Raw genomic sequence first — 14,306 nt, 5'->3', positions numbered from 1 at the left:
GAATGGGGAGTTCCCTTACGAGAACGTTCTCTCGTACTGCGTTGCAAAACTCCTTTTCTCGAGAATATTGAAGCCTTTATTTTAAAACGCATTGCAGCTGCACAGCGAGAGCATCATAGCCCGCGAAGCGAGCTGATTGGCTGTGCTGCGGCAACTACATAAACCTATGGCGAGTGAGCAGGAGCGCGCGATCCAGTAGGAGCGCTTAGCGCCCTGCCAGACTCGAGCGCGCCAATTTGGACGAGTCAGGAGAGTATAAATTCGGAGAAAACTTGCCATATGTCAGATCTATTCTCCTTCAGCTCAGAGACACACCTCACTGATTCTCCGGATAGGAAGCCGCTCGCCGTAGAAAAGCCCCTCCAGCGGAACAGCTTCGCGTCTTCGGCGGACATCGCCCAGCAAGCGTTTCCCTGTGGCATCTGGCGTGTATCCTTTTAGTCTTCTAAAAGAGCAAAAGCGCTGTTTAAACAGCGGAGCGCGTTGATCCAAATGCCGCTCCCCATCTGTGAATCCTGCGGGGTTCCCCTGCATGTGTCAGACCGACACAGACACACCTTGTGCGCTGTCTGCCTCGGCCCTGAGCACGCCGAGGCAGTGCTCACTAAAGGCGGCTGTCATTTCTGTGATAGTATGCCTGTCTCCGTCCTCCGATCGAGACTCACCCTCGCTATGTCAGAGAGTGAACCCGCCCATCTTCTGTGATGCCCGCTCGCAGTGTGTTTTTAACGCGTGTCCGCGCTATTCTCCGACATGCCCGCTCGCCGTGTGTTTTTAACATGTGTCCGCGCTATTCTCCGACATGCCCGCTCGAGGTGTGTTTTTAACGCGTGTCCGCGCTATTCTCCGACATGCCCGCCCGCGGTGTGTTTTTAACGCGTGTCCGCGCTATTCTCCGACATGCCCGCTCGCGGTGTGTTTTTAACGCGTGTCCGCGCTATTCTCCGACATGCCCGCTCGAGGTGTGTTTTTAACATGTGTCCGCGCTATTCTCCGACATGCCCGCTCGCGGTGTGTTTTTAACGCGTGTCCGCGCTATTCTCCGACATGCCCGCCCGCGGTGTGTTTTTAAAGCGTGTCCGCGCTATTCTCCGACATGCCCGCTCGCGGTGTGTTTTTAACATGTGTCCGCGCTATTCTCCGACATGCCCGCTCGAGGTGTGTTTTTAACGCGTGTCCGCGCTATTTACATTTACATTTATTCATTTAGCTGACGCTTTTATCCAAAGCGACTTACAATTGCTATACACGTCAGAGGTCGCACCCCTCTGGAGCAACTAGGGTTTAAGTGTCTTGCTCAGGGACACATTGGTGTCTCACAGTGGATTCGAACCCGGGTCTCTCACACCAAAGGCATGTGTCTTATCCACTGCGCCATCACCACCACCCATGTCGCTATTCTGCGACATGCCCGCTCGCGGTGTGTTTTAAACGCGTGTCCGCGCTATTCTGCGACATGCCCGCTCGCGGTGTGTTTTAAACGCGTGTCCGCGCTATTCTCTGACATGCCCGCCCGCGGTGTGTTTTTAGCGCGTGTCCGCGCTATTCTCCGACATGCCCGCTCGCTGCGTGTTTTTAACATGTGTCCGCGCTATTCTCCGACATAAAATTTAACATGTGTTTTCGCGGTTTGTGTTTTTAACGTGTCCGCGCTATTCTCCGACATGCCCGCTCGAGGTGTGTTTTTAACGCGTGTCCGCGCTATTCTGCGACATGCCCGCCCGCGGTGTGTTTTTAACGCGTGTCTGCGCTATTCTCCGACATGCCCGCTCGCGGTGTGTTTTTAACGCGTGTCCGCGCTATTCTCCGACATGCCCGCCCGCGGTGTGTTTTTAACGCGTGTCTGCGCTATTCTCCGACATGCCCGCTCGCGGTGTGTTTTTAACATGTGTCCGCGCTATTCTCCGACATGCCCGCTCGAGGTGTGTTTTTAACGCGTGTCTGCGCTATTCTCCGACATGCCCGCTCGCGGTGTGTTTTTAACGCATGTCCGCGCTATTCTCCGACATGCCCGCTCGAGGTGTGTTTTTAACGCGTGTCCGCGCTATTCTCCGACATGCCCGCCCGCGGTGTGTTTTTAACGCATGTCCGCGCTATTCTCCGACATGCCCGCTCGCGGTGTGTTTTTAACGCGTGTCCGCGCTATTCTCCGACATGCCCGCCCGCGGTGTGTTTTTAACGCGTGTCCGCGCTATTCTCCGACATGCCCGCTCGAGGTGTGTTTTTAACGCGTGTCCGCGCTATTCTCCGACATGCCCGCCCGCGGTGTGTTTTTAACGCGTGTCCGCGCTATTCTCCGACATGCCCGCCCGCGGTGTGTTTTTAACGCGTGTCCGCGCTATTCTCCGACATGCCCGCTCGAGGTGTGTTTTTAACGCGTGTCCGCGCTATTCTCCGACATGCCCGCCCGCGGTGTGTTTTTAACGCGTGTCCGCGCTATTCTCCGACATGCCCGCCCGCGGTGTGTTTTTAACGCGTGTCTGCGCTATTCTCCAACATGCCCGCCTGCGGTGTGTTTTTAACGCGTGTCCGCGCTATTCTCCGACATGCCCGCCCGCGGTGTGTTTTTAACGCGTGTCTGCGCTATTCTCCAACATGCCCGCCCGCGGTGTGTTTTTAACGCGTGTCCGCGCTATTTAATTGTGTTTGAAGTGATGTCACACCACATGGCATCCCGTCACACCACAGGACGAAATGAGACATTGTATGAACATTTATGGTGAAATTTATTGAATACTTTTGTAACAAACAAATTCATTTTGAGATTTGAGATTGTTTTAAACCTGAATATGATTCTTTTTTAAAAATATTTTTCTTTTTTCTCGAACTAGATTAGTCTAGATCAGTCACACCACAGGACTATCAAAAATGTACACATTCATGGTCTGACAGAAATGATGAAATTTATCAAATTAATAAGAGATTAACACTCACCTTTTAACCTCCTTAGCACATCCAAACATCTTTCTGGTAGGGGGCTTGACTAAAGGACCCCTATGGCTGTCCATGTAACTGCCAGTACAAAAATCTAATATCCTATGTCACACTGCAGGACATTATTTGTGTTTCAAAACTAAATGTACTGTAAATATTATTTTAGTGCTTTTTAGCATTTTGAAAACTTAAGTAAATACATAGCCTACAAAATAATGCCAAGGCATTTATTAGCTGCTCCAAACATATCTGCTTTATTTTACTAATATTTACATTTGATGAGTCATCAATGTTACAGTCACACCGCAGGACATTTTGCTATTTACCTTGAAATATGAACACCACCAAATACATTTTACGTCCCAAAATCAGAATATTGAAATAAAATGATGTTCTATGCCCCACTGGCATGTGTTGTTTTAGTTGAGAAATGCAGTTCAGTAAACATTTACACTTAATTACAGAAAAAACATGCGTCACGTCATCTGCCCGGTAACGTTTTCATTAATATTAAAGTAGTGAAGTTGCCTTTACATGCTTAAGCTGTTAATTTATCCATTGCATGGGTGGACCGTGGACCATACTTATAAATCATCCAAACATTTGCCCCCCCTGAGAGATTTTGCAGGAGCCGCCACTGCGTTACATTAATGCTTACAACAAAAACACGGTTTGTGCTGTTATAAGTTATTCATTTTGATTGTTCTGAGAATTGACATTATTTCTTCTTAGGGTGACCACCTGTCCCGCATTTTGCGGGACAGTCCCGAAATGTGAAGCTTTGTCCCGCGTCCCGCAAGTCATAAGCAGTGTCCCGCATTTTAATTTTGTCTTCGTCATTTTATTTCATCGTCCTTTAAATTACAATTCTACAATAAAAAAAGTTAATAAGAAAACACTGAACATGCGCAATGCAGCCGTTATTATTGGTTCTAGCCAGAGCGGGAAAATAAACACTGAGAAAAAAAAAAACCCACACAGAAAAAAAAAAAAAAAAACCCCGTAACAGAAAAATGGATCTATCCGGAGCTCCCGAGAAGAAAAAGCGTCTTTGTTCGTATAATAAGGAATGGGAGAAAAAATATACATGGTTAAAACCAGTCACAGGTGACCCTAAGAAAGGAGATTGCAGTGTATGCCACCGAAGTTTCACCATCACGCATGGAGGTGAGGGGGATGTAAGGAGGCACGGAGATGGGGAAAGTCACAAGAGAAATGCACAACAAAGAAATGCTAACGCTAGCATGACAAGTTTTTTCTCTCCACCGAAAGATGGGAACCAAAATAAAATCACAGCAGCTGAAGTGACAAGTGTCTACCATAATGTGCAGCATGGTTTATCGTATAGGTCAGGCGACTGTACTACTAAACTAGCCCCAGTCATTTTCCCCGATTCAGAAATAGCAAAGAAGCTGGCTTGTGGAAGAACGAAGAGTGCGTCTATTGTTACAGGTGTGCTTGCACCAGCATCTTTAGAAACATGCTTGAAACAGTTAAATACGCCAATGATTGCAGATAGACCGGATTCTCTTCCACACTTTTCATTGCGTCTGATGCATCAAACCATGGAACAACCAAGTTATTCCCGTTAGCATTAAGATATTACACACCCGACCTAGGAGTGCAGAACAAACTGTTGGACTTTTATGATGATTGCAATGAAAACTCTGATGCGATTTTTAACCAGGTCGTTTCAAGGCTCGAGGAGAGAAACCTGGGGTTAGAACGGATCTCTGCATACTCGGCTGATAACGCCAGCGTCAATTATGGTGTGCATAACTCTGTGTACAAAAAACTGACGGACAAGAATGCATCAATTATCAAGGCCAACTGCGTGGCCCATATTCTGCACAACTGTGGGAGGTATGCAGGCGATAAGCTGAGAATTGACATTGAGAACATAGTCACAAAAGTTTGCAACCACTTTTCGTCTTCAGCTAAACGTGTGCAAGAATTAAAGGAAGTGTTTGAGTTTGTGGACGAGGAGTACACGGCTCTTTACAAGAATGTGCCGACACGGTGGCTAAGTTTGTGGCCTGCTGTCAAACGTCTGCACGACTCCTGGCCAGCTGTCAAAAGCTATTTTTTATCTCTTGGAGAAGAGCGCTGTCCATCAGCACTTTGGAAATTGCTCGCAAATTGTGAGGATGGAGAAGACGTGCCCTGTGAACTCCAGGCATACTTGTTGTTTTTGCAAAATAGCCTCAAAGTTTTTTTCGACGCAGTGCTTAAAGTTGAGGGAGACGAGACAACTGTGTGTGAACTTTTCGAGTTAATGACCAATCTCAAATTGAAACTAGAGCAAAGGAAAAATGATCGATTCTTTGGATTCGAGACCAGTACTCTCCTGCAAAAGTTTTCCACCGCACAGGCTGCTGTTATAGAGCAAGACTTTCTTATGTTCTATGAAAGAGCGCTTGCTTACCTACACAAGTGGTTTGATTTCACTGATGGCAACTACCTAAAGCACATCTCATGCCTGGCTATCAAGAGGGAATTTAGCTTCCAAGACCTCCGTGGAGCAGCTGAAGCATTAAAAATGAGCTTAAAACTGGACATGAACCAGTTGTATGATGAATTCTGTGTTCTTATGCCGCACGTAAAGGAAATCGCAACAACAACAAATCCTGTTGCATCTAAGTGGACAGTTCTGTTGAAGCACGTCCGTGCCCCAAACATAACAGCTCTGGTATCTTTGGCTTTGAGCATTCCTGTCACCAACGCGTTCGTGGAGAGGGTGTTTTCTCTCATGACTGCTGCGTGGACAGAGACAAGGAACCGCGCAACTGTGGACCTCATAAAAAGTGAACTCCTGGTGAAAGTGAACTACAGCTACACCTGCCAGGAGTTCTACAGACACATAATGAATGAGAAGGCCCTACTCGAAGCTGCCAGATCAGACAAAAAATATAAATTCAAGATGCACTGAATCCGTTAAGAACGCATTTAATCTTTCTAGTCTTTCCTAATGGAATTTATGTGCTTATTTGGAAATGTGCTTTTTAGCGATTGGATTATTATTTTCACTTAATTATTTGTTTTGAATAGACACGTGCTGTTAAAATTATTTTTTACTGATATTACATATTAATAGTGACGTTCACAGCGCCGTCATTAACATTTTTATAAACCCTATTTGCAATTTAAAACATGTTAACATCACTGCAAAAAGACATCTAATAAAAAAAATCTATATTTATTCACCTACAATAAATACAGCAGACTGCTGACCTGCAACAGAGCAATAGCCAGGTGGTCACCCTATTTCTTCTCGCAACCCGTTCTCATCAGTCTGCGTATAAATAACACGACTTTACACTTTCAAATTGCGTGCAATGAATACGCCAAAATCCAATTTTGCGTGCATATGATACGCCAATCCTTCCCATTAACTTCGGTGGAGAGCAGATGCGTCTAAATACCACGCATCACCTTCAACTGCAATGACGTCACCAACGAGGCTCAGTTCGCCTGCACCTGATGCGCGTATCGTAATCGTTACACCTTCAAACAGGTAAGTAAGGGCAGCAATCCTTTTTTTTGTAATGAGATCACGGTGTTAACTGTATTATTTTAATTATTTCAGTGTTTCTGTTACATGGGTCGCGTCAAAATGGCAGCGTAATGCGTTAAAATTAGTTGTTAGTGGAACCGTGGGCTGCTCCGTTAGCACAGCTGGTATCCTACCATTGACATTAGCCTAAGCTAACTTCTGCTGTATGCATGTTGCAGTTTGAAAGAAATAAAAAAGTGTTTTTAATCATGTTTTGACATGGCTGATGACAGCACTACAAATCAACAGAGTGAATTAGTGTTTGCTAAAGTTTTTAGCTAAAGTGGCATGGTTAGCCTAAGCCTACGGAACCCCCTAGGGGTCAATATTAATAATGTGGACTAATTAGTGCGCATGGAGGGGAGAGATGCTTTTTGCATTGCATAGGCCTATCGTTGTTCCGATTAATTCGGTTCGGGAGTAGAGATAAACTAAGAGTTTCGGGATTTTTTTTAATCGGGAGATTTTAACTAATTTGCGGGCATCAGGGAGTCAATATGCGGTAGACTCCCGGAACTTCCGGGAGACTTGGAATGTCTGCCATTGTGTCATTCCCACTATTTCACAATAGTTATTGGGTAACAGTACTGTCACACAACCTCATCTGTCCTCAAGAATATGGAAGTTCCATTACATAGAGAAGGTAGTAGTAAGCCAGTGCTTCCAAAGTATTACATCAATTTCTACATTGATGATGTAGTACTGTTGTAATGCTAATAATTACACATTTTTGCCAAAAATATACACATTAATATTACAAAAGTTATTTGTCATTACCATAAAATAAGTTACTTTGTGATATTACCCTATAGGCCTAATGTGTGTTGTGTAAAGTGCTACCCATACTAACTTTGATATCACACACTTACTTTACCTTGCATTTCAATATCATTAACATCAATTGGATTACTTAAGTTAATATGCAGTTTGTCTGATGTCACCCATCCCTAGGTCCAAAACAATTTATCCATGGTGGACAATAAAGAAAAATTTATGTCGTTGTTTATCTTTGTAGCGACATTGGAAAGGCATAGGATATGCTCACATCAGGCCCTCCCACAGAATTAAATATTTTGTTATGTTGCATGTCGATAATTATAATTTATTTTTGTTTTGTTTGTAGTGAAAATGCCAGGTGGATCAACTCTTCGACAGTGCACCCGTTGCATGGAAAAGATAAATTGTGCCAATAGAAGATGCACCAAGGTAAATAATGTACAATAGGCTATTGAACTGTCTAACTGCTAACCCCCATTTTCATGCATTAAATCAACACCAAGGAACTTTTCCTCTGCGGTCGCCCTACAGGTTGGAAGCAGAATTGTCCATTTCCGCTGTCGTAAATAATTTAGCCTACCGCATCCTACTGTCGCACGCGCACGCTCGCTCAAGTACGCTCCACCTATCGGCAATTGTAGCGCTTGCCGTAAAGCAAGTCATATTTGTAGTTTTCTTATGTCTCATTAGAACTACAGAAACGTGACCCGATCTGGCAATCTTACATAGCTAATATACCAGATAAAGGACCGCAAAGCGGTGGCATAAGTGCCTTTCACCCTGTCATGACTTGAACCACTGAAATGATTTTGGAAACATTATTTGAAGGTAAACAATCCTACTTGGTTTTGCTTTAAAGCCAGAGTCATTAAGTCCAAATTAAAATAAAGTATATTTATTTCTAATATCTCAGTATTTGTTGCCCATGCAATAGAGTGACAATAAAACAGGAGTTTGCAGTGGAGACATTAAGTTCATCATAAAAAAGAAAGAAAGAAAGAGTTTTGTTACCATACAAATTTGCATCACAGTAGGTATTTTTCAAAATGTTACATTTCCCACCTGATGGAAAGGTACCCGGCCCGCTGTTATTGCATTTTTGACTATTGGTTCCTTTAAATGACATCCTCTTACAAGGCTATATATTTGACATTGAATCTGTCTATTACAGACAGTACTTTATATTGCAGTGAATCTCCACTGTGGTCACTCAGTTCTTTTAGATCATCCATATTTTAAGAAAATGGCAACATCTACACTAGCGCATACCACAATGACAACTTAAAGGGATAGTTCACCCAAAACTTGTCATTGTTTACTCACCCTCAAAGTTGTTCCAAACCTGGATGAGTTTCTTTATTCTGCTGAACACAACTGAAGATATTTTAAAGAATGCTGGTATCCAGACAGTTGAAGCACCCATTGACTTCCATTGTAGGAAAAAAAAAATACAATGGAAGTCAATGGGTGCTTCAACTGTTTGATTACCAGCATTCTTTAAAATATCTTCAGTTGTGTTCAGCAGAAGAAAAACTCATCCAGGTTTGGAACAACTTGAGGGTGAGTAAACAATGACAAAATTGTCATTTTTGGGTGAACTATCCCTTTAAGTTATAATGTCTGTGGCCCGATAATGGACATTTGTATTTTCCATTAAAATATGGATACATATCTAACTAGGTTTTAGCATTATGCCTTTTAATATTATTAAAATGTGCCAGTGCATTGACTCAGCTGCATATTTAGTCTGTCTGTTCAATGAATTGCATAAACTTGGTATCCAAGTTATTATTTAGGCCCTTGTAAATAGAGGGCTAGAAAATCAGTAATGCTTGATCAACTGGACCCCAGTTTTTTTTTATTCCCGTGAGTCATACCGCTCTCACTTGTCTCTCTCCCTTACTCAGTGTGGGAAGCTGCTGGACATGAAGTCCAGGCAGACGGCCCGTATGAAAGGGTTCCGGACCAGAGCAAATGAATGGGCTCAAAAAGTCAAAAAGTCCCGCAATCAGGCAAAGATTTTTGACAACAGTGCCCTGCTGGTAATAAAAATTTTGTCTTTCTCTTTTGGTCAGGCATTTCAGGTTCCTGTCAACATTACAGAAATATAGAATTGTATTTACATTGTGCAAGGAAGCAGCAACTATGGTAATGTCATGCAGTTATGTTGTCATGATGTCATCAACCCAACTGCATTGAGATAATAATAATTATATTTCAGATAATAATTAGCTAGTCCATATATAAATATTAAAACAATACACAGAATTTAGACATTAGCCTACAACTTGTATTCATTCAGCCCCAGTATCCAAGGCCACTTTACATTAAGAGGTTTTTCTTTTGGTTCACTGCACTGTAAAAATGAAAATATTGGTTAAAGATCGTTAAAAAGGAAATGGTCAATGACTGGCAGAAGCGTTTGCCAAACAAAAACTGTAAAATTAAGGTAAAATATCTTAATTCATAAGTGTTTTACAAAAAACAGTTATTTTACAGGTAGTTCCAAGTTGATTATTGTGAAACATTCTCTATAAAATGGAAATCTCTTGCAGTTAACAATTAGCTAGCAACAGCACACACGAATGAGCTGATATAACTATCATTCCATCAGCAACTACTGGACAAATCAGTTATTTCCTGTAAAATTTGGGGTTTTTTTTACAGTGTGGTCATGCAGTAGAGTAGGTTAAGTCACTTGCTGATGCAGGGGCAGTACAGAATCTTTTAGAATGAAAGTTTGATTTCTTACAGGAAAAGATACATTTGCATATGCCTCAGTTACTCCAGAAAGGACATTCACCCTTATAAAAACTAGGGGTGTAACAATATATATCGTGTCACAATATATTGCAATACAAAAATGCAACAATATGTATCATGGACTGATAGTGACAATATGTATTGTGTATAGTTAGTGTTAGTCAGAACTTCATGAAACTACTATATAATGTTGAATATAATGTATAGTGATGCAATGGGGGAATATGTGTAGGTCTTGATAATGCCAAATGTCTGATGTTACCAGTAAAATGTGGCCAAAATTTAAAATATATCTAGTCAGTAACAGAGTGCAAGCATATTCGTCCAAAATGATTCTGTTTTCAGCTTCAGAATCATGAATATTTTTTGTCCCGTGCATCAGCACCAAGTCCAAACCTATTCATTTACACCCACAATGTAACATTAAATTTAGCATTTTAATCAACAGCACTTTTTTTGTTAACCTTGTACATGTCTTGAAGTATCACAATAGTATCGTATCGTGATATGTATTGATTCGTAACATGAGGGTATCGTTACACCCCTAATAAAAACCCATAATAACTTTTTTAAAGACAGCTTGTATGTGTATAATAATAACGTCTTTCTTGCCTTTGTAACCCTGTCTTAGAAATCTCTGTGTGTTTGCTTATTATTTTTCTATGTTAAGGTGGAGAAACTGAAGGCCCTAGGGTACTTTCCCCTCCTGCTGTGGGGAAAGTACAGACCACAAAACAAAAAGTGGATGGCCCAGCTCCAGTTCCCCTTTGAGCTGCCAGTGGTAGCGCATGCAGTCTTGGAGAAGATATTGTGCCTATTTGAAGGTTTGTTAGAAGGTAGGTCACATCACAACATCAGTACATTCATGACTCTCTAAGATTTATCCTGTATTGTGTACCTATCCAGTTGGATTGGTTTTAAATGTCAGTACAGAGAATTTTTCACACAATCTAGATTGCTGGTTCTGGGTAATTTTGTTCTACTTATCTTTTGTCTTAAACTTTTTATATTTCTTTGGTTACTCACATTTTGAACCACATACTGCATCTTAAATGTCTTGTTTTGTTTTATTTTTTTATCACAGCATGTGATCTTGAAAGAGAGGAGGTGGGGCAGCAAGAGAGCACAGGAGAAGAAGATGAGTCAGAAAAAGAAATAGATGATGAAGACCAGAGAGGACATGGGGGGCAACATGAAATAGGAGAGACTGAGAGGAGGGACATGCAGGAGATGGAGATAGAGGCACAGGAAGACAGAGTAGAGAGTGAGAGAGTGAAGAGAGGAGAGATAGAGGTACAGGAAGAGAGAGTAGAGAGTGAGAGAGGAGAGATAGAGGTACAGGAAGACCAAGTGGAGAGACAAGAGATGGAGGGACAGGAAGACTTCGAAGAGCTGAGACTGATGGAGACAGACCAGCAGAGAGAACAGGCAGAGGAAATGGGGAAAAAAGAGATTGAGGCGAAGAAGAAAATAGTAGCAGCAAACAGGTAAGTGTCAATACAGAATAGAAGAGGCAGAGCATTAAGGGCAATCTTGACTATGTAGAATATGAGATACAGAATGGTAAAGAATGTGTCCATGTACAAAAAGTAGCAGCACACCACACTAGACTCAGAAGTCAGATGGTATTTCATAAGTTGCTCTTTTTCTACTTTTTCTTATAACATGGAGTTATTTGTATGGCAGCAGTTTGGCATCCGGTGTGCCATAATGCAATGTCCAATGGTGAAGTCATCAGAGAAAGTGTCAACAGATTGTCCTGCATTGTTGTGTACTCGCAAGTATTCACCTGGTATTCAAGGCAGACACCACACACCTCTATTGCAGTTTACACATGTTTTTTGTTTCTCTGTACAGGAAGTCAGCTGTCAAAATTTCAGCTAAAAGGAAAAGTAAAAGAAGCCAAAACAATGACCATGGTAGGAAAATGCTAAGTATTTTTAATTCAAAATTAATTAAATAATAAGTCCTAAACTCTTAACTAATCCTAATCTAAAAGCTTTTTGGCCCACAATATAATATCTTCTTATTGCTAGTTTAGTACATTACAGGTCTGATAACTATTACCGTAATATTAGTTGAAAATGTCTTTTACTTGCTTAATTGACTCATTTTACATTGGAGTTTTCGGGGCTTCGGAATAATCCAGGGAAATTATGATGTGCATGTGCATTTACTTCTGGTCTATTATTTCAAAGAGAAATGCATACAATACCCTTTCTGTGGGTTTATATGGTTACATAGCAATGGTTTGTACTTACTTAATTTGTTCATTTTTCTTTATAGCTTGCCAGTATCACAGCACATTGGACATTTTCCCAGTGCAATATGTGTCCAAATCACGTGAAAAAAAGGTGAGCAGCTATACGGAGAACATTCTGTACGACTGTAGGTGCATAAATTAATACTATACTACACCAGGAGAATAGTGATGAAATTGTTGCCTTTTGTCAGAAAAGTCTAAATAACATGTAAACTAAGTAGTTAACATGTTAAATCATTTGCTGTTAGAGCGTTCTAAATATTAAACCAAAACTTTGATGTATTGGTATTTATATGGCAATTGATTTTTAGAGGCTGGGAGGAAAAATTAAATGAAATATTTCATTATGAAATAAAAGTATGACTTAGGTTTGTCTTTTACCCTCTTCCCAAGGGCTGTAAAGAAGTCTTGGTCCATTGGCTCCCGTGTCCTTCATGGTAACATCAGCTTTCTTGTTTACTTGTTGACTTGTGAGTTGTCCTTAAAGGGACAGTTAACCTAATTAAGAAGCCTGTCTGATTTACCATGAATTGAGAGTTATTTAAGTTTATGTAATAAGCGCCTGGACCACTGTTACATTTCTTTTTGGAAAGTCAGACGGGCTGCTTAATTCGGATGAACTAAGACCTCTCCACATGTGGCATCTGTTTTTGCCTACAGAGAGATTAAGCTACACAACTACAACATACATGTACAGTTTAAAATGTCATTACAAAGTGACAATAATATAATTTGGGTATAAATATACATTCTCTTCTGCTTTCTCCACCCCATTCTGTCTGGGAAATTTGTAAAGCCTATCATGGTTTATAAACCATGTCAGAGGCTATCCTTATATTTAACCTATTTCAGAAATTGAATGCATAATTTCTTTACGTTTTATTTTGCCATTTTTTCAGCCAAAAGGCCTGGCCCCCATCTTGGGAACCACAGGAGAACATCAGAATGACTGTGTCATAAAGGAAGGTCTACTAAAAATACTGTTGTCACATTGATGGTGCAAAGAAACAAATGTTCTGAAACAAATGTTGTGTCCATTAAACTGGGCCATGTGGACAACAATAAAGTTGTATTGCATAGAATTAATTACATAAATGTTGTAAATTAAGTAGTATTTGTTTATAAATCTGTTTCATTATTTGTTCATTAGGGCTGGGTGTTGGGAAGGACCTCATCGCATCCAATATTTCCATCATCCAAAAGGCCAATCGTTTTATTGTGCAGTTTGCCTTTTTCACAACCTTTCACCCAGAAAATCTAGTTTGCATTGTCTGGCATTTCCTATGAGCATTTCACAATAAAAGTTCTGTTGCGAGTTTTGTTGTTGTTTGTCCCTCTCTGAAAACATGGAATTGACATTGTTACTGGAGTACTTGAGGGGGTGTATAAATATCTTTCATTTTGTCCTATAACAAAGTTTAATTTTCACCTTTTTCTGGCCGCATATTTCAAGCTAGTTAATAAAGCACAAGCACACCTGCATGTACAATAGTAACCCCAAAAATGTTTAAATACCAAAATAATAGAACATTACACACAAATTGGTATCCCCCTTTATTCATATTGAGCAAAACATATGAAATAACACTTATTTTTAACATTTACTGTCTTTTAACATGGAGGCAAACCATGCTGGGAACTAGAAGTCTTTTGGAACCACTGATTGTAACTCATTCCGTGAATGGGTGTATATATGTGTGTATAATACACATTCACATTTATGGGAACAGATATGTGCAATGTACACAATAGATAAAGCTCATAGACTGTAAAAAAAAAAAAAATAGATAAAACTGCGAAAATTACATGTAATGATATTTTTGTTTGCATTTATAAATATTTAATATGTATCAATATATATATATATAGCCATACATGGTCAATGCATATTGCAGTGTATTGACAAATATAACGTTAAGCACTAACGTTAGTTTCGCATATGTAACGTTATATGAAATATAAGTTATATTAATATATTATAATATTTTGCAGTATATTCCAATATATTTTTGTTCC

At 40.7% G+C, this 14,306-nt stretch overlaps 1 protein-coding gene across 2 annotated transcripts; it reads left to right on the top strand.

Moving 5' to 3' along the window:
* Positions 1-6,407: 6,407 nt before the first annotated feature.
* On the top strand, positions 6,408-13,609 carry LOC308685824 (uncharacterized protein). Of its 2 annotated transcripts, XM_081357855.1 has the most exons (10): positions 6,408-6,448; positions 7,611-7,693; positions 9,172-9,306; positions 10,698-10,863; positions 11,112-11,514; positions 11,885-11,946; positions 12,314-12,381; positions 12,684-12,727; positions 13,190-13,256; positions 13,441-13,609. In XM_081357855.1, the coding sequence occupies exons 2-9, from the start codon at positions 7,616-7,618 to the stop codon at positions 13,248-13,250; spliced, it is 1,017 nt and encodes a 338-aa protein (XP_081213981.1). In that variant the 5' UTR covers positions 6,408-6,448; positions 7,611-7,615; the 3' UTR covers positions 13,251-13,256; positions 13,441-13,609. The 2 variants fall into 2 exon arrangements, with proteins under 2 accessions (XP_081213981.1, XP_081213982.1); XM_081357856.1 differs by lacking the exon at positions 6,408-6,448 and having other exon boundaries at positions 7,608-7,693; positions 13,190-13,253; positions 13,442-13,516.
* Positions 13,610-14,306: the final 697 nt, after the last annotated feature.

The sequence above is a fragment of the Scardinius erythrophthalmus genome, assembly GCF_964197995.2.
Source record: "Scardinius erythrophthalmus genome assembly, chromosome: 25".
In the NCBI taxonomy this organism is placed as follows: domain Eukaryota; kingdom Metazoa; phylum Chordata; class Actinopteri; order Cypriniformes; family Leuciscidae; genus Scardinius; species Scardinius erythrophthalmus.
Note: the sequence above shows the minus strand (reverse complement) of the source record. Positions and strands in the feature narration are given on the sequence as shown.

Bases quoted from the DNA above. Each gene is read 5' to 3' on its own strand.
- LOC308685824 (XM_081357855.1), top strand. From the start codon at position 7,616: ATGCCAGGTGGATCAACTCTTCGACAGTGCACCCGTTGCATGGAAAAG. The intron at 7,694-9,171 runs GTAAATAATGTA...TCCCTTACTCAG, and splicing joins CCAATAGAAGATGCACCAAG to TGTGGGAAGCTGCTGGACAT. The intron at 9,307-10,697 runs GTAATAAAAATT...TTCTATGTTAAG, and splicing joins TTGACAACAGTGCCCTGCTG to GTGGAGAAACTGAAGGCCCT.